The 25,203-nt window shown below is 31.8% G+C and overlaps 1 protein-coding gene across 1 annotated transcript; it reads left to right on the top strand.

Moving 5' to 3' along the window:
• Positions 1-26: 26 nt before the first annotated feature.
• Positions 27-24,815, top strand: LOC126775106 (follistatin). The gene is made up of 6 exons (XM_050496873.1): positions 27-440; positions 12,011-12,202; positions 14,785-14,994; positions 21,935-22,150; positions 22,286-22,507; positions 22,646-24,815. Exons 1-6 carry the CDS (start codon positions 158-160, stop codon positions 22,720-22,722), a joined length of 1,200 nt encoding a protein of 399 aa, XP_050352830.1. The 5' UTR covers positions 27-157; the 3' UTR covers positions 22,723-24,815.
• The last annotated feature ends 388 nt before the right edge of the window (positions 24,816-25,203 follow it).

Below are 25,203 nucleotides of genomic sequence, written 5' to 3'. Positions count from 1 at the left end.
GGCGCGCGGTCGACGACTCGCCGCCACGCCGCGCCGACCGCCACGCCGCGCCGCTGCACTTGCACCTCGCCGCCGCCTGGTCGCCTGCGGCCTGACCGCGCTCTCAGTCCGCGTCGACTCTCCGATAGGGCCACACCGATGGTAAGACGGGCGTCGGATGCTAGACGCGGCGTCTCAGGCGGGTGCAACGAGTGGCACGCGTGGCGCGCGAGTGTGCGCGCACGTGCCGCGCCGGCACACGCGGTGGCGGCGCTCGGGGCGCGCTCGTCGCGCGGCTCGCCCGGCGAGCGCCCGCCTGGCGCGAGTGGCGCGCAGTACCGCGGCGGCGGGCGAGGAGCACAGAGCGCCGCACGCGCCGGCATGCGACGCTAGCGGGAGCATGCGGCTGCCTCTGCTGCCGCTGCTCGTGCTGCCGCTCGTGCTCGTGCGCCCGGCAGCAGGTGAGATACACCGATTTTTATTTTTCTTTTTTAAATGTAAGAGTGACAGTGAGGTCAGGTATGGCTTCCTCTGTTCCCGAAGTTATCAGTGCCCGGCTTCTCGGTAATGATAATTAATTAAAATTAATCACTCGCAAACAAATGTGATAATTTCGGCGGAGTCGCTTGACCGGTAGAGCGGCTCCCGTTTTGCAATATCGTGGCGGCAAGCGGTTAAAAACTTCTTAGTATACAATTGATAAGAGTAAAGTGTTCATATTTTATCGATACGGTAAGTTATTTTTGTTTTCCTTCGAGTCAACCAATTTAATTTACCTGATTTAAACTGTCACCCAAATAATTGGCAGACAAACTTCGAATAGCAATGCGCCCTGATTGTTTGGATACAAGTTATTCCACTAAAGTTTTAAATAAACAACATTATTCCGCCGTAGAGTCATAAAACGATGTACACACATAATTAACACCCGTATTGTTTTTAAACGACTTGTCGCATTTTTCTCTTTTCAAAATTACATTTACATTTTATTATTCTCACTTTGTATAAATTGAATAACATTAAAATAGACTGAAGGCTATTTTTATTTTATTTTGATAGCGACCGGAAAATAAAAAATGCGTAATAAATACGCGAATAGTGTTACAGTCAACAACCGATGCTAACTCCACGTTTTAATATTAAACTCGTCCATTTCTAGTTGTTGACAAATATAATTTATATCTTATCGAAATAACCTTAAACGGTATTTATCTTACACATATATAATTCGTTTAATACATAAACATGAAAAATGTATTTAGAACAAAAACAACGAGTAATAATTTTTTTAAATTTATTTATCCATTTAAATAACAATACAAAATTTAACATAATGATAGCAGCTAAAAACCACTAAGGTTTATACATGTGCTATCAATAGTCTACACTACAAATTTATACATTTAAATACTATCACTATACTACAGATCTAAAGTACGTACAAATACGCTTAAAGTAAACTTAAAAAATATTGCTTTAGTGTAAGCCTAATGTTTTTTTTAAATATAACATAATATTAATGTTCTAACTAAAAGCAGTCATATTTTGTTTACCTATCAACAAGTTGTTTTTTCCGCTATCGCCCGCGCAAATTGAACTCTTTTCTGAGTAATCTGTCTAAAATATAGAAGAAACAAAATACTTAATCTTTTAAAGATTTTTTTTAAATACGACGTAACACACTAATGAACTCATACGTAGGCCTTAATAAGGTTTTATATTACTGGCTTAAATATAATGGTCTTTCTAATTAGCAATATAAAACTCGTAGATGTTTGCTTAACATATATAATAATTGTACTAGTATATTTCTAATATATCTTCCATTTAAAAAAATTTCTATTGTAATCCTAGGTTCCTTAATTCCGGGAAAAAATTAACTGCTTAATCTAGTATACCAGGTAAATTAATTATAAATAGATTATAAATTCTACCTTAAATATAATCTATGACCAGACAGAGTTTCTATCATTAAAATGTAATCAGCATTTTCCGCTTAATGACAAATGGAGAATATTTTCGGGAAATTATTATATATTTTGTTTCGAGTGCAAGTGGAAACACTTTTGTTAAGGATTTAGGTAAAATATAAATTGATTTAAAATTTTAAAGGTTAAATACGATACAAATGGTATAAGTCCGAAAAACGTGTGGTAGACAATTAATATAAAATTAATTAAAAAGTACTGGCTATTTTAATTCTGTTACTGAAAAAAAATCAAATCCATTTTCGAAATATCGAAATTTAACATATACTGACTGATAAAATATTTTGAAGGAGGGTTAAAATATTTAGAAAAAATATATTTTACAAACAAAAATGTCAATTTTGCTGTCGTTTTTTGTGTTATTCCTCTATTACATTCTGAATTATTATATTACTATATAAGTATAGTATGTAAGTGTGTATTAGGTTTTCATTTCAACATTCGTGTGTTTCAATACCTACTTCCCTACAAAACACTTCATATTGAATATTATTTTTTATATATATATATATAAACTTCTCCTACAATTGTTTAGTTATATATTAGTTACCATTTTGTTACTCCAATTTATAAAATTGATGAAATTCTAAATACACACATTTACATTTTTCTGTTACATCATGTGTTTTATTATCATTTGGAAAATCAAATCAATTAAAAAATATTTGCGGTTGTGTCCACATAAACTTGTATGTATAATTATGAATTTATAAATATGAATATCATAACATAAATATTTTCATTGCTATGCAACTTGGGGGTTAATTGAATAGTTCATGTTTTGTATGTTAATACATTTTCAATTAAAACATGTGACGGAGATCATTAAGTTATATATTAAATATTAAATTTAGGTTTTTAAATATTTATATTTTTTTTGGAAACAATTGCTATAATTATATTAAAGACAAAAATTAAAAGAAAGAAGAATCAAAACACAAGTGAAATAAAAAGAGAAAGAAAATAGAAAAAAATATTGACATAATTATATCATATTGTATCACATTGTATTGTAATGTTAAAGATTCTCCGAGTGAAAACTGCCGATATGTCACGACGAACGTTGGAAAACTTACATACATCTTTATAGTGTACTGAAAATATAATTGAGTAATTGTAACATAATGAGTGCGATATATGTTTTAAATATATATATATACAAATCACGAAATAATTTTGTATACTAAATTATATAGACGTAAATTGACTTATTAAAATTATTTAGGAAAACAGCTTTAGAAAGATTAAAACATCTTTAATGGAACTAGCTAGGCATGGGCTTATAGCATTTGCTTTTATTGATATATAAATTATTTGTCAGGCAAGATAGCTCTATTTGTTTACATATTATAACTGAAGTTCTAATTGCTTTCTTTTGTAGTTAGTCAAGTGACATTTAAAATTATATACTAGGATTTTACCAAAATTAAAATAAATGTAAATAAATTTCTAGGCAATGTGAGTGAAAATATTACCTATTATGTATAACCCTAAGCTTTTAACCTGTTGATAGTGGCTATGATTTATTATGTACATATTTTCCTGGAGATTTGGCAGCTTCGAACTATTATATAAAAAGTTTCATAAAAAAGTGCCATTAAATTTTGCACCATTAGTTTTTATAGAGCATGAAGTGTAACAAATAAACACAGAAACAAATGAAATATATTATAAATATCTATAATTATATATTTTTAAATACCTATATACTTACTGCCTTGCTGAAGGATTATTATATATATTTATGGCTTGTTATATATATTTTGTATTCTAACGTGAATCAACAAGAGATTGCCGGCTCAAACCCGAGCAAGAACTCTGTCCTTTCAAGTGCTTAATTTAATTTTATAAATCCTCGTACTAGGGAAAACATAGTGAAATCTGCATGTGTCTGATACATGTGTATTCAACCAATATTGGAGCAACTAGACAGAATAAGCTCCTAACATTCTTCTCAAAAAGGAAAAGGAGGCCTTAGCCCAGCTGTAGGACATTTACTGACTGTTACTTTAGTTATTTTACATCTTTATCAAATTATCATACAAAAAAAATTCACAAATTATATTATTATTATAAAAATGCTGTAAAATCACGTCTATTATAATCAACATTTCGAGCGATTTTCTCACAATCTACAAAACTTACCTGAATACTTAGCTTAGATTTATTTCCTTGCCGACAATACTTTAAACGCTGATGTAAGCTAACCCGATTACCTAAATCCTATAGCAATTACTATGTCTAATTTGAAATAATTTATCTATAAATATAACTTAATATGGGCAGGGCGGATGTCTAACGAAATTAGAATCGATTAACACCTTGTTTACGATATACCGATGTATAGGTTAAAGTAAATTACCCATAATTAACATATATAATTGAGGTGTAGCTTGACAGTATATTTATCGAGAGTTTTAATAATCATCCAATTAAAAAAACATAATGTATAAATTATACCCTACTGGAAGTCATCTTTGTTGTCTGGTTAAGTACCATCAACTCATCTAGTATTCTAGCACCAAATATCGATAGTCTAACTTCGAGTTCATTGAAGTTGTTGCGTTAACGGTGGTAGGAATAGTTTTAATTTTTTCAACGGCAATGTATGGCTATTTTGAAACGGTTTTTTAATGAACAGCGGTTACCCCGCTTTCAAGCTACGTACCCTAAAAGCCTATAGTTTTCAGAAAATTACCTATTGCTCATCCGTGGCAGTTAAACAAAGAGCCTTATATTTTGCAGCAAAGCTGTTTCGAAAAATAAAGTATGAGAACTAAAATATATATTATAATTATATAATTTAAAAAATAAACAAAAATGCTTTTTAAATGTAATTTTTTTAAAAAACTTATTAGAAGCTATTTCAATTGACGGTATAATAAATACTGTCTTAACTATTATATATATTAAATAATTAATATTATATATATTAGGTTATATCTATAACTATAAAAAGGATATTTTAACCTTAAGAATATAAGTTAAGTAACTCAAAAAATATGAAAGAACAATATTTTTTCATATTAACATTTACATCAAACAAATTATTATGTAAATTAGCAAAAATCATGTCAAATCGAATATATTATTTACACCAACAATCCTTTGCAGCTTTTTCAGACTTTTATAAGTTCATATATATAATATGTAGCTTTGATCGTTCTTTGGCAAGCCCTCTTGCCTGTTTCCCTTGCCTTAAAATTTCTATTAAAATTGGTTCAGCCGTTTCGAAGATAACCTTGGAACGAACAGACCGAAGTAATGTTGGAAGAAGTTATTTTAGTTTTTATAACGTGCAAATAAACATTGAAAAGTAATTTCAAACTCACAGACAAGCACTTAGCTTTTTATTTGATTTAAAAATATTTTATGCATTAACTTTAAATTTCATAAACGCATTAAAATAAACAATCTGTTATTTTTTACCACATTGTGAAACAAATAATTTAATGTAATTTCTTATTAAAAAATATCACAATTTCAGGCTAATAATTAAACTCATAAAACCACAACCAACCTTTTCTGTATTTAGTAAAAAAATCGTTAAAACTTTAAAATTAATTCGATTCATTAATGTGGGTCTTAAAATGTATATCGCTTCCATAATAATTACAGTCGCGACTGGCCTTGCAAAAAAGCCTACTTTTTACCATGTATATAGCTTGTCGGCAAATTGCTATATTTTTATTTTACAAAATATACATAATAAAGAAGAATTAACGACTCAATTAAAACTAATATTTAACAATTGTTCCTACATTAAATTAATTATAAATATAACACCATATTATTCCCATAATCACAAAAGACCAACGACAGTCGATTAATTCTTCGTATCTCATATATAGTTTTATGTTTGCGATATCATACCTGGCACTTATAAATACATCAATATATCTCTGAATGTTTGCTATTATACGACTATTAGTCTCAGAAGGCTATAACTGCATAGGAGTTATGAATAAAAAAATAAATGAAATAAAAAAGAGCGGAAACGCGCGTCGCACCCGTACCGTCATTAGGTGCTCATAATAACGGCCATTACAGAAAATTGTTGTTATTAGAAAAATCTACGTGAACATAAATCAAGAACTAAAGCATGCATAGGTAAGTAAAAATCTTTAACCGACCAATAATAACTTTCAAGTTATTGTAATTTGCATTAATCGTAATACAAATACTTAAATATAATTAATATACAATTCTCTATTAAGCAGTGCAATGTTTTCGTTAGTGCTCGAATATTTATATAGTTGTTTGTGTCGAGCGAATTTGCATGTGTAAATAAATATTAAAGAGCCCGGTCGTCCGGTCGCGGCGGCCGGCGCCGTGATGATTTGAGAGGAACCGCATATATCAGAGTGAGCACCTGCGGGCTGGTGACGCCCATCAACCCGCATCGCATCGATATCGACAGCGAATGTATCGATATTAAAATATTATACTACAACGGTATTTTTTCATGATTGATTTGATGATGATTATGATGAAATAATAAAGATTCTTATCGATTGAAAAATTTAAAAGTGTTTGCTATGTAAATGCGTATAGAGCAGCATCTCCACTGTTCGCATCTTGTCATTCATTAAGACAGAATGACTTTTCAACATTTTTATTATTATATTTAATATTTAAACCTTATATATTATTTTGGTAATGATAAATAAATCAATATATTACATACTAATGTTTTTTTGAAACTTATTTTATATACGAATGCGATACATTTAGTGTTCACCAATATGCATATTACGTCGCCGCTAACGGGTTTATTGCTTTGGAATGAACTCGACCGTCTGCATGCCAAACTGCGATTCCTGGTGATCGCCCCTTTGAATTATGCGCACGGGCACGCTTACGCGTCTGCATTCAATCGCTTCGCGAGATTTATGTATGAAACGCTCGTTCAACACATACAAATGTTTCCTTGAATTTTGAATGTATACTTTGCACCAAGTTTTGTTTACAATTATGTTCGAACTTTTTCAAATGTACGTTTCAAATTTTGAATTGTATCAGTCACTTTAGCTGCGAAATATTCTTTAATTAAATGGAGTCGATAATTCCTCGCTGACTCAGGAACATCACTAACTTGGATGCACTACCGGACTACTGTTGGACACAGACTACACTTATAGCGTGGGTTTTGAAAATACAGCCAGTATTGAGATACGCAAGTGTAACGGGAGTTCAATTCATTCATGCGAATACTAGTGCTAAAAGAATATAAAACAATTATATAAAAATAGCTGTTCATAAATTGATCATTAAATTAGTTTTTTATTTCTGGACTATAATTCTACAATTTTACTTATTTGAAATTGATGAAATACATTAATTATAAAGCCATTGTAAAATATATTTAATAAAGATAATATTTTAAAAAATATCCATTCAAACAGCAATATTGATTCTTAATATAAATATCTATATCTATGTATGTATAACCTTTTTTCTGTTTCTTATTCAACATCTTTTTAAAAGTTCTCGATTATTAACTTTAGGTATTATAAAAATATACTAAATATATAACTTCAAATAATTATCATACGAAAAAAATGGTGGCAAAAATTATAGCAGTTCTTCTGAGCATTACAATTCTGATTCTTTAACCAAAAATTGAACTATCATTTTTTAAATGGCGGAGAATCACTCTAAAAAAAAGAACACTAATGTTTCAAGATCTAAGCCTACTGCAAGCGGCCTAAAATTGTAAGAATGTTTGTCAAAAAAAAACTGTTCTAAATTTGTTATACAATTTATGGTACAACATTTATCAATAAGTTTTAATGAAACGACTTTTTGTGCTTATTACTATTTAAACATTTTCTGACAAATAAGAAATGATCTGTCAAACAGGTTTAATGTGATGTTACCGCTGCACATTTTGATTCATCACGTCCGCGAGTTCTAAAGAATTTTTTGGCAAGACCTCAGAAATTCACACGATTCTATGTCATTTTTTTAAAATGACTCTCATATCAAATAGACAACAAGATATAGACATTGCTATTTATTTTTAATAAATAAATGATTTACAAAGTCCAATATTCACAACATTTTCAAGGAATGTTTTATTTTACTTCGAATACGAAAGTATTAAAATATGAAGCATAAAAATATAAATTATTAATTTCTGTTTATCATTTTCCTATTGTTTTAATGTCCAAATCATTAGATAAGTTACAGATTCTTATTTCGCTTATCTGTCATCGATTAATGGATTAAACATTAATCTTTATAATACAATCTCTGTATTCTATAATTCAAAGTATTTATTATCTTGTAATTTATTCGGGCGCCGCAGACATATTTATTTCAATCATCAAACGGCTAGACGGCGAGTTAACTTATTATGCAAAATATAGTCCAGACACCTGCTTAAATATGTCCTTCAATGTCCCAGAACCGAAAACTAGGTCGCTCGAAGGCTGCCAGACGATCACAATTTTAAATTAGGGACACCCAACTTTTGTCGGGACAATTAATGCATTTCATTACAGTCGTCCCTTGGCAACAGCTTTCGAAACATTATCTCAAACCGCCTCGTAGTATTTTAGGAAAGAAATTATATTAAACGATGTTGTTGAATAATGAACGTATTTGTATTATACCTTTGATACAACCTACCTATATCGACTCAGATTTCACGCGGCACGTGGATACTGTTCAAATATTGTAGCTGTAACAAAAATCGCTGAGTAACGTACCTTATTAAATACCAGTTTTATTAATTAAATTTCAAAATCCTGCTGTATATCCGTGTGATCTTTTATTTCTTACTTTTTATTTTATACTGTTTATTTGTATTAAAATATAGTGATTGCAGCGGAGCAGATTGATTAACGGGCGCGCTGATGTGTCAGACGAGACCGCTTCAAAGTGAGATATTATTTTGACATATTAAATCACACCTTTAGTAAAGTTATTTGTTGATAGCGTGGAATCAAAATAAGCAGTGCGTATAATTAACTGGACTGTTTTAGTGCTATCTATTCTGGGGTCATTCATGATCCCACAAATATCGTCGGTGACAGAAACGAACTGCTACCGGTCTATTTGCGTCTCGCCCGCACTCTAATGACGCGCTGTGTATTTTTCGCGTCCGCTTTGAATTTGTTCGCTAATCTGTTATGCTCCCAAACAATAGCCAAAATAATTAAAATTGCAAATCAAGACACGAGAATCATGAAACTACTATTTCGAGCACGAAGGAAAAGTGATTTTGAAACCAGTTTTGTTCTAATGTTTTAAGTCTTGCATAGATATTACAATGTTCAAGATTAAGTATATTAGTAAATAGTACAGTTAAGTGTGATAGTAATCACAAAATTATGGATCTAATTAATCTTTAACATACATATATCTCCAAACAAAACTTGCTTAAAATTAAGCTTCTTATCAATTATGATTTTCAAATTTAAAATGCCATAAAGAGGCAAAATTAAAAAAAAATTAATTAAAATTCCCAATTTTTTCATACTTCAATTAATATGGAATGTGATGAAAAACTTCTGGCGAGAATAGTTTGTTGTGTTTAAATTAAAATAGTTTTTGCAACAAAAAAAACTGAAGCATGTGGGTTCAACGAGATCCGCGTTGCTTCCAATATGTGGCGCCAAAATTGACTGAACCGGCGGAGGCAAGTCTATTATATTAATAGCTATCTGCTAGCGACTTCACACTTTTAAATAGCCAAATAACTATAAAAAATCAACAATATCCGAGGAGCACCTTAACAAATAGCATAAATAATTTCTTATTTAATCAGCTGTTTATCTATCCGTACATATCAAGATTTTTTCACTATGTCCTAAGCATATTTCTTAAAAGACCATTTAGTATAATTATAGAACATTGAAAAACATTTAATATAAATAAAACGCAGTTTATTTTTTACAATTATTTCAATAATACGCACCGAAGATAGGATGTGATCGGCGCACGAGTCAATGTCCGCTGATCGCGCGTAAATCGTTATTCAATTTAATTTGCATTTTTACCGCTGACCACTACGACAGCCGCTTTATATACAAAATCGTGGTTTATATTGTTAATACGATTTCATTTATTTCTCAAGTGAGCTTTAAGATTCTGTATTATTAATAGACCTGTATGAGTCATCACTTGACATTACCTTTAAATCAAAGCGAACGAATTACATGACTTATATCATCCTTTACATAAGTTAAATATATTAAATTTAAAATAAATTTTATTTCAATACTTATCTAAAAGGCGAACAATAATACCTACGTAAAATTTTATTTGTTAGTTTTTTTTTATAAATAGCTTCCAAGATTTAATTATAGACAAGTACCTAGCATTCTTGCTTATTTAAAATTTGTTGGAATGCCGCTATTGTTTTTGACATTACAATTCGCTAATAGGTTTTAAATGTACATAACCCTAATTAGTTAGTAACGTAAGTGTTATGACTTCTAGACTTCTAACAGTCAAGTTGATTTTAAAGAAATATACCTATGAAAAGTCGCTACATTTGTTAAAATAATAAAGTTATCATATAACATATACAACAAGTTATGTTGCTGTCATTATGTTTTAAAATTAACACGTCAATGCACAAGGAAAAATAAGACGGCAGGCGGATGGTTAACGGTCGTACGCAATGTGGTCGAGGCGAGCGACGGCGGCAGTGGCTGGCCAGTTTGTGAAATAGCGTCTGGGTGGTGTCTAGCGAGCTCTGAGTCAGCGCTGGATTCCAACCGAACACTCGTACACGCATCTGCTTTTAATATCAGTTTTCAAATATTGGTAACCGCGTTTCAATTGAAACAAAACTCGCTCCATGCTCTTTTTTATATTAAACGAAATTACATACGATTTATGTAATTGATATTTATCTTTTATTTTGTTTTATAGATAAAGCCTATTTTAATTTTAGTAAATGCTGTGATAATATATCCTTAATATGACGATTATTCAAATTGGTATGTTTCATATATACATAAAAGTAATTAAAAGCAATTTTTTTTAAGTGTTTTCTATACCCGTAACGGCACTGACACATAAATTAGATAATTTTAAAAAGATTGAGTTTTAAACGCGGCGCTTATAAATCTAAGCAAAAAACAATCAGGTTTCTGTCTGTATAATTAAAAAGCCCGTTTATTTTTTTCTGTACACTTTTTTCAATAGCTATAGAAACATATTTTTAAATCCTTTTCATAAGTATGTATCTTACTTAGAATATGATATAATAATTATAAGCTACAAACATACTATATCAGATTTAGTCACTGAGATCATTCCTATATATCTACTTAAATAATACTTGACATTATTTTTATATAATGGTAAATGATAAATTATCTTAATTCTTTTTCCGTAGGTAGGCACCTCAACAAATGAAAAACCAAATTACAATATTTTTATTCGATTCTAAAACTGTGTACATATTTATGTTATAGTAAGACTGAATACCTTAATATTATTTTAAAATGAAAGAGTATTTAAACTTTATTTAAAAAAAGTTTTTCCACTCCATGCATTTCCCGCCTTTATGAAATCGCGACAATCACAGAGTAAACAAAAAAAGCAGCAAATAGCAGCCATCGCGTGTGTTCAACCAATGCTAATAAACACCATGACGCTACACGCCAAGACTTAGACGTAACGTAATTATGCATGGTATACCACAAAAAAAAACTCGCACTTTACTTAACTTTATTTGTCATAATAACTAAAGAAGCATAAACTTTGTACTCGGAGAAATTACTTACGGTATTTTGAGTAACATGGTCATTTAATTGGGATGAAAACAATTCTATATCAATTAAAAATTTGCGACGAATTATAAAAATAAACTAATGTTTCGAAAATTAAAATTACATAAAAAGAATAAAAAACTGACTTTGTTAAATTAACAAAGTATTAAACCTTTCTAAGATATTTAAAAAAAAATGATGCGACATGAAACAATTAACAACCCAAATGTTTTTTTTAACTCAAATAATTTCTAATAATATCATGTAATTTAAATATTTTCTAACAAAAACCTTTGAATAATCTCCGCCTAGCCGGGATCTGCTGGTCGGGAATGGAGCGCGGCGGACGATGCAGCTCTGTGGCGGCGCTACGCGTGGGCCGCGCGGAGTGCTGCTCGGGTGGCGCACGCGCACCCGCGGCCTGGAGCCCGCGTGACCTGGACAGTGGAGAAATATTCTTCTATAAAGCTTTATCTGGAGGCGTACCGTGTACAGCTTGTGCTGGTAAGGTGTAATTTATATTAGAATTATACTTTTATGATTTTATAAAGGAAATTATGAAATAAATTTTCATTTATTGAATGGCAATATAAAACAATGAACAGGTCCGATAGCATCAATAACCCTAGTATTACATTAAATGTCAATTAAAAATAAACAGGAAGCTAATCTTATATTAATAAAAGTAACGTAAAAAACAGTCTGTTAAAGCACCACTGCTCGGTTGAGGCCTCCTGTACTTTTTGTTGAGAATGTTTGGAACTTAATCCACTCTACTCCAACCACATGTGGCAAGTTTCTATCCGACACATGGTTTCCTCTCGATGTTTTCCTTTACCCGCGAGATGAATTATAAAAACAAATTAGAAAATGAAAGTTCAGTGCCTTGCCTGGGCTTAAACCCGCAATCAGACTACCATATAACCACTCCACCTCAACTTAAAAAAAAAACAATAAAAAAAATCCATTTTACGTAATTAATAAAAAACCATTAAGGTTCTTCTTATACTTCCTATAGGCTTTTGCTACGCGAACTTCATCATTAGCGTTCACTTGAGAATCAATTTACTCAATATTTATAACGATGGCATATATTAAATAACTGATATAATTCAAATGGTAATATTTCTATGCATATTTATACCTTAAATAACGTTTTCATTAACAACATAAACGAGATAAGCCTCTGACGACGTATTTAGTCCACGCTTCAGAAATAGATGAACAAATCGTATTACCATGAACTGACTGAATACATTTCCGTTTGAATCCTAATTAGATCATTTACATATAAAGTATATTAAAGTGCTATTTCATACATTATTATAAAGATATACTAATTTATTCCTGTCTAGTAATTATTAATTAATTTTATCTTGCAAGTTAACACCTTCCGAATTTTAGTCTCATTTGATTAATTAAACATATGTTCTTATGAATATGTTCCGATAATAACTGTTTAAAAACTGAAATACTAATTTAACACACATATATCGTATTTAGATACAAAAAATACAAAGTCTATTTAAACTTTGAAATACATATTAAATACATTTATTTCAAATACATACATTTATATCGTATATGCTAAAGATTATCAAGTTACAAAAAATTTAATCTATTTTATTATAATTTTATATAAAAGTCGTAAAGCTTGTCCTTTGTTTTAAATGTTCCGAAATTGTAGTTTAATTAAGAAAATACACAACATTAAAATATACATTTAATTTAATTACATTTCTTAAAATAACTTAAGATCCATTAAGATTTAACGTATAATTATATAATTAACGTCTCTAAATACGAGTAAAAAAAGCATTAAAATGCTATATTTTTGTAATTGTAAATGTATGCTTTGATATGTGTGTTATATATATATCTTTTATATACCAGAACAAACTCAACCAAACTTGTTTGATTCTGTAGCACACTACTTTTGAAGTTGAAGTAACTATATAGTCATTTGTACTATTTCAACCTCAAACTCTACACGCGCAAAACGTTATCGCTTACAAAATGTTTGTTTAATATTATTGCGAATACTATTTATATTGTTTGCTCGAAAGCAATCTCAATTACTCTGAAGAGTTTGATATCGCAGTATGTTCGGTGTTACGTTTCAAATTGTTTGCGATAAACGATTGCTTTATTAGGAATTAGGGCAGCCGTGCATCGTCCGATAGATACAAGATACTAGTTTATAACCGATGACCTGATTTAGTGCTACTCGTAATCACACGTGTTCCGATCTCATTAAGCTTCTACTGAGCTTCAAATTCAAATGGAAGTAATTCAATATAGATTTAGTATACGACGTTTAATAATAACCAAAGTAAAGTAAAAAATTTTCATTAACTAGCTCTAGCTAGGAACCGATGAATGAATATCAACATTTTATATAATAATATACCTAGATATATAAAATTAATAATAGCCAGTAATTATCTCATCTACTTTTGAGGAGAAGAATTATGAACTATTACCACTGCTCGACTGCGATGTATTTAGGAATTGTAGCTGTCTCAACTCAGTAGTAGAGGAATCTGCTTGCATATAGCAAACGTTGCAAAAATATTTAAAAACCTGTCACTTTAACATATTGAATACCTATTTAGATTCCTATTTTTTAACGATGACAAACGCTATCTCATGAATGTGGACCTTAATATTGCGCGATGCCGAAAAGTAAACCGGTCGTTAAAATACAAAGCTATGCGTAATAAAAGTTATTTTAATTTTATTGGCGCGAATTATCGTATAAGTTATCTATTTATTAAACAAACCCAATTTAATTTGTAAAAAAATACACACACACATAAATTTATCAATATAATTTAAATGAGGTAATTTTATAATTACCGTCAACATTTTGCTCTAGTATATAATCAATATCTTTTTTGCTTTAATAAAAACATCGCTTACACCATTTCGCTTTCATTCATTGATATATCAGTTTATACTTTAAACTAAATACGATAGAAAACATGAATATAATATTTTTATTGATTTCTTTAAATACGAATGTAAAAATAACACATTTCATTGAAGTAGAACAAATTTATCTAAAATTAAAATGTTGTCAACAGAATCTTGTGCTGGTGTATCATGTGGTGCGGGGCGGCGGTGCGTGGTGCGCGGAGGGCGAGCGCGGTGCGTCTGCGCAGCGACGTGCAGGCGCGCAGGGCCCGTTTGCGGCAGCGATGGCAAAACATACCGCTCATTGTGCCGCTTGCGCCGTCGAGCCTGCCGCCGCCCCGCTAAGCACCTCACTCTCGATTACCCTGGGCCCTGCCGAGGTAAGATCAAAATATCGTTAACATTTAAAAAATACTTTTCACAGAACCCGTGGGATTTGGGAACTAAGATGATGTGACACTGACTCAACCTTTCAATCTAAACACAACAATACAAGGTATTATTATTTTACGGTAGAAAAATTGACGAGTGGGTGTCCGAGACGAGCTTGCACAAATCACAACCATAGGATTAGGGCATACGTCTTGTGCGACTTAGTTACCAGCAACACTTCTTATTAAACAAGCCGGCGCTAGATGGTCATTACCAATCGGTCGATACACAATATTTTATCACCATTATTTTATTAAAGATCGACTATATAATATTATTACATAAAAGCTGAGTGAACTCTTACTTTTTTATACTAGTTCAGACATACGTCATTCTATATACTATGTACTTTGATATTTTCTTTGAATAAGATACATAGTAAATATAGATATAATTTTAGAAAAATACTACAGGTATTATTATCTAGTCTAGTTCACAATATGAACTAAAATATTGCAATGATAATAATTAAAAAAATGTGAAAGAAAATTTCAAACCCATTACACAATAATAGTTATTGAAATTCCGGTTTGATATTTTCGCACATTTTTCTAATTGTCATTACGAATCCAATGAGCCATTTCACGTATTTTACGAGCAGAAGCAAGAATTGGCGCGTTTTTTAACTTGTGAACTATACTTTTCAACTAATATGATATTTTTAATACTTGGAAGAAAAGTTGAAATTAGTAAAAGATTCGATATTGTAATAACAACTTTAGTTATTGTTAAATTTAAAGGTTTATTTAACATTTATCACCTAATAAATAGCACTGTATTTTTGGGCTTTGGGCAAGCCCGATTAGATAGGTACCACCCACTCGTGAGATATTCTACCGCTAAAAAGCAATACTTAGTATTATTTCGTTCCGGTATTAAGGGTGAGTGAGCCAGTGTAAATACAGGCACAAAGGACATAACATCTTAATTCCCAAGGTTGGTTGCGCAATGACGACGTAAGGAATGGTTAATATTTCTTACATCGCCAATGTCTATGGGCGGTGTTGACCATTTACCATCATGCGGCCCGTATGTACCCGCCTACCTATAACATATTTAAAAAATAACAGAAAAAAATATGTTACTAGTTACATATTGTAATCATATATGATGTCATATTGAAATAAGTCATTCAATTTCTGTATTACCTGTTTAATGAAAGCAATCATCAAAATCGGTTCCTAATCGAGGAAGATATCGCTTAATTAACGCACAAAAAAGCATCGAATTGAAAATTCCTTTGTTTAAAGTCTAGTAAAAGTGCAAATATTTTTTATGCCAATAAGTGCTAAATTATATATTAATACGTAATAATTAATACATACACGTAAAATAAGTGAAAGTCCAGATTTTTAAAATAAATCAATTTTATTTGTCAGTGCTACTTTGCGAATTATATATTTATATAACTAGAAGAGATTAAAATATTTCTATACAATATTTGGTAGACATATTCTAGCTTAATCCAAGCCGAAAAAAATAATAGTAGGTTATTCATTATATTTGAATAACATTACGACGCCGATCACTAACGAGTATCTACAACACAAAAACAACCTTTAAATTATACCTTGTCCTATTCCCTCGCGGTAATTTTATAAACGACACAAACAATTCTCATTCGCATAAATAAAATTTTCATTTTATGCCAAGTCGAACATAATTTTACCTAAATATATTCCGACGCGCATCGCCATATGGCGTCCGTAAGCAACGTAACGTACGTACGTACTTAGAAAGCTTTCACTGTTCCCCCTTTAGCAGTAGCTTATCTTAACGTCCAATAAATTCAAACGCAATAAATATTATTCAAGCACAAATAATCCAACAATCAATTTACGACCGTCGCGAACTATTTTAGTATAATACTTCTTCGATTATAAATTGCAATCAATAATGATCCCTACACACGTGTTACGTTCAATGAATTGTTAATTGTTATAAATATGGGTGCACACGATTCATTAGCTGATCCGCCTGGCAACAAATATCTAACACATAGCTGTAAGGCGCCTAGCAACAGTTTCTATAATGCATATAAGTAGAAGTTCATATCTATAGCAAGTGTAGTTTAAGGCCCCATCAAAGTCTACGGGTTCATTATTAGCGCGTTCAAGCTTAACAGCTGGCTAACCGACCTGACACGCTTATCGCGTCTAGAATATTTTTAACGCAGTTTAATGTAAATATTCAATAAATGATAGTTCGTTCACTATGGTTTCGAATAAAAACTTAAATTCGTTCAGCCATAACTGTTGATTTTATTTTGTATCTAATAAATATATTTTTATTAAATTGACAAAGAAACCAGTTTTAATATTCATTTTAAGGTTACAGTTGTCGTAACGTAAATGTTAATGGTACATGGGCTTCGACGTACGACGCGAAGGCTATCGAGTAGGTATCAGAATTTAAAGTGCGCCTGAGCTTAAATCTTAGTAAATCGAAACACATAACACGAACAAGAACTCATTGAACTGTATTATGTACATATTTCATACACGATAACATCAAAAAGAAAATTTCACAAACAATGACCAATCACTTCGCATTTATAACAAATTCTCCTTAAGAGCTTTATTGGCGAACCAGTAATCAAACGCCGCCCAGAGCGTTCTAGTATTGCTGCAGCTATAATTATGGACCGCTTTCCACGCCAGGAATCGCCGGTTGTTTTATTCATTCCCTTTGAACGTATTTATCCCTGTCCCGCGATGAACGGACACTCCTTTACTATCGCGCTAGTAAATTGCTGTTTTGTTCGTATAAGGCTTAGTACGTCTCTATCGGGATCGAGTCTCAATAATAGCACATTGCGATGCATGATGCGTCTGGCCGATCGCGTCGCCCGGGGTGCATGCAAGTGAATGAGACCTGTAGTACCCAACCACTGGTTTTCGAATTATCTTGATCGATGTAAATCAAAAGCACGTGATAGCAGGTTCTTGTTTACTTCTTTATTTCATATCCATCACGACTGTTTCAATACTAGATATTTATTTATTTATTATGTTTTGGTTTACTAGCGATTTTTACGTAAATAAGTAAAACTAAAAGATAACATATAATATAAAACTAAAACTTGTACAGAGTAATGCAAATATGGATAAAGGATTTTCCTTTATTTACTACTAAATTTTTTAATTACTTGTATTGTTTTTGAACGACTTTTAGTATTCTATCGGAAAGCTAAAACCAGAATTAATGTTATGGTTATTCAAAGAAAACTACGATTGTGGTTTATACAGGTGCACCTCAATTTCTTTACATTTTGATGGAATATATGATATTCAATCAAAACCGTAAGGAGTCCATCTCCAAGATTCAATACTTTTAGGAAGAATCAACACTAGAATATCAAATTCTAGCATAATACGTAATTTTCAATACATCATCACTGTATGTTCATTGGTGCAGCACAGGGATAAATTAAAAAAAATTAACACTACTTACTACGCTAGCAATACAAACGAATGTTTTTAAATATATATACTTAACTCGGATACTTCGTTGATTGATTACAGTCCGCGATTTCTTTTAGATTTCGTATTCATTTCATCACGTAACAAAACAAAATGTATTTATTTTCACTACTTTTAAATTTATTTGAGACAAAAGGGAGATATAGTTCATTATTCAACGTGTGTAAGTCAGTGGGAACAAAACGAACCGTGGGACGATACAGACGAGCGACATTTGCATGTAGGCCGTCCAAGCTAACTTTGTTGCAAGACATGCTATCATACTCTTTTATTTTTAGTCTACCTTACAGGTGTTAATATGTCTGAATGTAAAAGCAAGCGCAGCTACGCTGAGAAATGTTTACCATAGTACTCTTTGGACTCGGAATAAAGTACATTATATATAAAGCTATATATGTTCTTTAATACTATGGTGAATTATTTTAAATTTATTAAACTTACTTTTCATTTACAATAGCGTTCATTAAACTATGTTTATATAAGTAATATTCACCCGTTCACTTGTTATAAATACAAGTCTTCATTTCTCAGTAGCGTGTTATTACTAGCTTCCATTCCAATAAAAACTATTTAAAGTGACTAACAGAGCGGGCTGAACTATGTGACAGTTTCAAAGGAAAAGGCATTCGAAAACGTGTGGTTAGTGCTTATAGCAATGGTGTAGTCGCAACTCGCAGGATGTCATCCGAGTGCAAAATGGGTGCAATTATGAGAAACCGGCCGCGGCGAGCGCTTCCTTCGTTACGCACACAGATAACGTAACTCAATGGATGTGAAAAAAGAAACTCTCCCAGGTTATAAATGCGTCTGCAGGACTTTGTCAACATAAAATAAAACACTGTTTTAATGTTCATTAAAATAAACTTTGCTTATTCAATTATAAATAATTAACTCGACTTTTAAAATCTCGTTTAATAAAATTGGAAAATATCATTCTAATATTCAACTACAAAAACCTTATTAAATTCCATTTCGCATACCATTTCTTGTAAAGCCAATGTACAGTTAAGACATACTTCAATTAATTACTCCTTGTCAGGGACACTTTCAAACCGTCATAATCGCAGTCGGCCCTAGACCGAACCAGACAGACGTCCTCATTCCATAGTATGAATAATATCCTTCGTGATAACGTCAATGTAATAGTCTTTCTAAAGACTCATTCATATTGCGATATTTATCTTAACTCTTCAAGTGCAATCTCTTAAAGTCGGTTTTACAATATTAAATTAATTGATATAATTAAGCCTGAATAGATTAACGGCGAAAGATGCGTCCAACTCAAGTTCTTCCCTAAACCCTTAAGCTATAATACAATATAATAATAATAAAATGTTTATTATAACACAATAAATTTGTAAAAAAAAAAACCTTTCAAATATTTGAAACTTCGAGCTTAAATCCGCTGAATCTAAACGGTTACTCGGAACTAAGGACATTCACACGACCTATATTAGCGAGTGCTTTTCTTAGAATAATGTATTATTCTGAAACATCAAAATATTACTGCACGCGAAATTATGTGCACAAGTTTTATGCGCGACATCATAGTATTTTATGAGCGGATAGGCTCGCCGCAAGCGCAAATTCTTGTAATGAACGCACCTACTCGAGATTCTCAAAATACATTCATGCATATTACGCGAAATGTCTTCGTATATACCTCTATAATTAGTGTAAAGGTGGGCCAAGAGTTTTAGCATTTTGTGGCATTGCAATTAAAAAGGATAATAAGACGAAAGCGTCTGAATATCGACTTTTGTATCAGCCATAATAATTAACAGTAGTGTGTTAAAACAGTATTGTGATATTAAATACGATCACACATTAGACATATCACACATTCACTTGTTGGTAGGGCTTTGTGCAAGCCCGTCTACGTATATACCATCCACCCATCATACATTCTACCGCCAAGCAGAGCATATTTATCGGTTTAAGGGGTGAATGAGCCAGTGTAACTAGAGGCAAAAGGACATATCATCTTAGTACCCAAGGTAAGTTGTGCGACGATGTAAAAAGTTAAAATTTCTTTCATCGCCAATGTCCATTGATTTTATTTAAATAATTCTTAGCGCCAATATCTATATCTGGTCTAGTGGTGACTAATTAGCATTGCCATTCGCCAGTCTTTGCAAATATAAAATGCAACTTACCAATGATAAACGATTAATATAACATTGACCTAACTTATATTTCCTTCCTACTTATATACCCATCTCTTCCTTATTATATAATATAAATTATGTTTAATTATATATTTATGTTATTCAGATTTTTTTATAAAAAATATGTTAAAAATTAAAAATTATTATCATAAGCAGTTTTAAAAAAAACAATGTGTTTGTCAATTATATATTTTTGTTAAATTAAATTATATTTTATTTTATGATTACATAAAACAAATGATCAAAAAAAGGTGCTGTCGAATTATAGGGCGTTAGTAGATACGAAACAGTTTAATACTATTGTAGATACTGTCATATATATTATTTATGATATGTATTAATTGTTCAAAATAAATAAATAAAGTGTGTCAATCTAGTACAAAGAAAATAGATAAGCATAACAATAATGATGGTCATTGTATGGTCATTGTATGGCCACGGCGTGACATTTTCTTTGAAAAAAGATTTGATTTTAATTTATTTATTATAATTTATAAGTATTGAGTTGACCTGACTGATGGCTATGAAGTTGGCTAGTGTCCCTTTAGAAGCCCAGCCATGGCTGAAATCTATCAAAAGGACATTATCGATACATAAAAAAAATACCTTCAATATTTCAACGGTATAATATATATGGTCTAACACCTAATCATGTGAAGATTGCAAGTGCAATCCTGCTATTGTCGTATCCCACTCCTAACTCAGCCTTACGTGAAACTGAAAGTTAAAATAGGAACTTTAGTAAGTCTATTTGCAGAGGACTAAATGATTTTTGATAAAGTATATGGATAATTATCCATATTTAATTCAGTAAGCGGCAAAATCTATTAATATTTTTTACTGTTTTTCGTTTAAGTGTACTTACTCGTAAAATATTGATACGTTCTCTATCCAGACACGAAATAGTTTTACAAAAGCAGCCGTTGGCGGCCTGATTTTAACCGTGATAAATTCTCTGTAATCTAAGCTCTAAAGTGGCTGCACTTGATCGCTGTCTAGACTAGACTATCTATCGCCGCTCTATAAACCGCAATACGATACAATCCACTGGGAAAGGCGTCAGATATTTACAGGCCATGCTCGTTAGTCCGATTTCTACTCAGTTATTATGTTACATTAGGCATCATATTTCCTTATTTTAAGACATTAGCCCTAACCTATAGGTCGAGGGCCTGTTGTAAAGCTGATTATGCTTTCACCACTTTTAAAGAGGTTTTTAAATGAGCGTCTCTCGACAGTCGGCAGCTGTGAAGGAGTGCGCTGTGGAGGCGACAAGCGCTGCGTGTTAGACGCTGAACTGGGAGCGCATTGTGTGCGATGCGGTGCCTGTAGTGTGGCAGGGGCACCCGTTTGCGCGGTGGATGGACGTACGTACGCTGGTGCGTGTGCGTTGAGAAAAGCGGCGTGCGAACGCGGTAAAGCACTGCCACTCGCCTACAAAGGATCGTGTATGGGTATGTAGATTACGTATGATCTCCCTTTTGTAAATTACCTCTCTCAAAGGATTAAAAAAATACGTTACATTAAACATGAGTCATTTTAAATAATAAGTATCAACTTTCGTAGATAAAAATTATAAATTTGATCAGCGAACGCGACTTGTGCAAGAGTGCGGTGTGGCGCGGGTCAGCGCTGCGTGTCGGGAGGCGCGAGCGGCGCCCGCTGCGTGTCATGCGGCGCGTGCGGCGGCGGTGCGCGCCGGCCGCTGTGCGGCTCCGACGCGCGCACCTACGCCTCGTGGTGCCGGCTGCAGCGCGCTGCATGCCACGCCGGAACCGTCGTCGACCCCATGCACCCTGGACCTTGCAAAGGTGCAAACTCGTTAAAATTATACACTAATATAAATATTTAGCAAATAATATTTTAAGACTAATTTCTAGAGTCTAAGTCGAGTACTGTTCCATAAAAAATAATTATTTTTAACTTTTAACCGATTTGTTTTGCTTTAGGAAACAAAAATATAACGGACAATAGTGTGACCGACGAGAAAAATGGCGAGGATACAGACACATCACGAGTCCTATAGTCATGGACTCAGAATTAGCACTGCAGTGTTTAGATAACTTTGTAGAACAAGCTGAAACGTCACTTGGAAGACAAATATCTCCAAACATATACGCAGTGTTAAAACGCTATGTAGAAGACTGCGTTTGGAACCAGAATTTACGAGTCTCTTAAGGTTAGGATATAGCCATAACAATCGACGTTTTTAGCTGCTGATTAGAAACATGAATTCGAATAAAAATAAAAAAAAAATTTGAAAATTCGATACAAAAAGTCTGATTGTAAAAAAAACATTTTATTCGCAAAATTTAAAGAAATTTTGAAACGAAGTTAGAAGTCAAGTATAACATGATTTTGGTGATAAATAAGAGTCCGACCTAACCTGAAGACCAGAGTATTAGTTATATAAGAATGGTAGAGTCATTGAGCCAGTTCATCCGAACGAAAAATGTTCGTAGTTACTTATAGTAGGTTTAGGACAAATCTTAACCTTGTTGCACATTTTTCAACTTTTGTAGATAAATAATATGTCTATAGTAATTAATGATTAACACTTTACATTATTAAAGTTGAGCACCAAATTGTACTTAATATTTAGTCAAAACGTTATACATAGAACTGTAGTTAGCACAATATTTGGTATATTGTAGGTATTTCTATTCTAGAAAATCCTAAATTACGTCTTGTTGACGTTCTTACGACGAAGCTCGTAGATTGAAATAACTTACTCTTTTTGACTGACATTTGTTCTTAAAATTTTAATAACTTTTAGTAGTTTAAGATTTAATTTTACTTCACGTAATGTGGTTTTAACGCTTATGCAATATTTATTATTAAGTTATGAAGTTTTAGTGCAATAATGTTATTGAAAATTGTGTGAAATTTATGTTTACGTGTTTTGTTTTGTTTTAATTTTTATATACAAACGTGCGTCACTGGATCAGAAAATTTTAATTCGATCATTTAAAAAAAAAACATTTAAATACTTATTTCAGTATTATGTCTATGTAAGATCTTTAGGATTTAATTTTTTATTTTCGAAACGTTTTCTAATGAAATTAGGTGACTTTATAGACTGTAGATAAAAAGTAATTTATTGTTACTTTTAAATTGTTTCCAAAATGTTTCCAAGTATAATTTGTATGGATGTCAGTTGTGAATATATCGAATCGAACTAATGCGTGATTAATGTCACTCGAAAAATTGAGTTTCTGGACGTCCTGCTTAGCTTTAAATAGTTTACAATTTGATTTCTTTAATATAGACTATTAGTCCACTTAAGTCTAATTAATATTTAAGTTTTATTTAGTGTCATAATGTGTTTAATATTTACGTTATTTAATTATTTTATTTACGTAAAACCTATCTGTAAGATCTCAGATACACATATTAGATCAAAGAAAATCAAAAATGAATATAGGTTATACAATTTAATTTGATACCTTAAACATTATTTTCATTTCATGTGTTGAACTTTAGATATTTTACAACCCGTATTTCGTTGATTTCTGCTGCAAACATTTTACTGAAAGCGAATAAAACCGACTTAAATAAATTCAAATAATCAAGAAATCTTGCCAGTTGAGTACTTTTAAATTCAAGTTTTAAATAATATGATGAATAAAGTCGAAATACATTATGCAGGTTTGCAGTCGAAATGAATTGCACTGAAACGTAACGGTGACCTAATTCTGTGAAACATGTTGAGTATATGTTAAAATTATTATTTTGTATTCTCGCTTATAAAGTAATATTTATACACTCATATTGTGGACTATATATTTTTAATACTTAACTATTTTATATTAACTTACGACTTTGCTCTTGTCAATTATTTTCTTTATGTATGCGTAAACATTTAGTAATAAATATGTTCCTTATACGTAATATTATAACCTTTTTTAAAATATGGGACAGATTAAAAAAAATATGGTAGAAAAATATTTCAAAATCTCAGTTTTAAAGTTTACGCATACACATTAAACGATTGTTAACTGTACTATTACATATTATTGTTGTAGTTGAACCACTAAATTGTTGTAGTTAACTCATTCAAACATTATAGATAATGTATAATATATTGTCCTTGTTTCTTCATAAATATTTTACATGAAACTTGTATTTCTTTTATGCCAAATAACTGCTATTTTTACGATTTTGCCGCCTAAAATTAACAATTAATTAATGGATAAAACTATCGTCACTATATATATTTAATATTAATAATTACAATATTTTCCGAAACCTCTGCCTTGTAAGTCCAGTAGCTAGCTTGTCCTGGATTCAAATCCCTGGTTGAGTCATGAAAAAAGGTATTATTATATAGGTAAGGCAGCCCGAGTCCTGAAAGTTGTCAGTGATTACAATTTACATTCCCGTGCTTCGGTAAGCGCGTAACGTAGTTGATCCTGCGTCTAAACGATTTCCGGTAGGATTTGCTGTCCCATCCGATTCATTATTATTAGTGTAAGAGAACATCTATTTGCGAACACATTTGTGCACT

The sequence above is a fragment of the Nymphalis io genome, chromosome 17 (assembly GCF_905147045.1).
Source record: "Nymphalis io chromosome 17, ilAglIoxx1.1, whole genome shotgun sequence".
Lineage (NCBI taxonomy): Eukaryota > Metazoa > Arthropoda > Insecta > Lepidoptera > Nymphalidae > Nymphalis > Nymphalis io.
This window is presented reverse-complemented; position numbering and strand designations above follow the sequence as displayed.

What these genes read in the sequence shown, in the direction of transcription:
- LOC126775106 (XM_050496873.1), top strand. Translation starts at nt 158, where the DNA reads ATGCTAGACGCGGCGTCTCAGGCGGGTGCAACGAGTGGCACGCGTGGC. An exon ending in GCTCGTGCGCCCGGCAGCAG is followed by an intron (nt 441 to 12,010) that starts GTGAGATACACC and finishes ATCTCCGCCTAG; the next exon opens with CCGGGATCTGCTGGTCGGGA. An exon ending in CTACAAAGGATCGTGTATGG is followed by an intron (nt 22,151 to 22,285) that starts GTATGTAGATTA and finishes AAATTTGATCAG; the next exon opens with CGAACGCGACTTGTGCAAGA.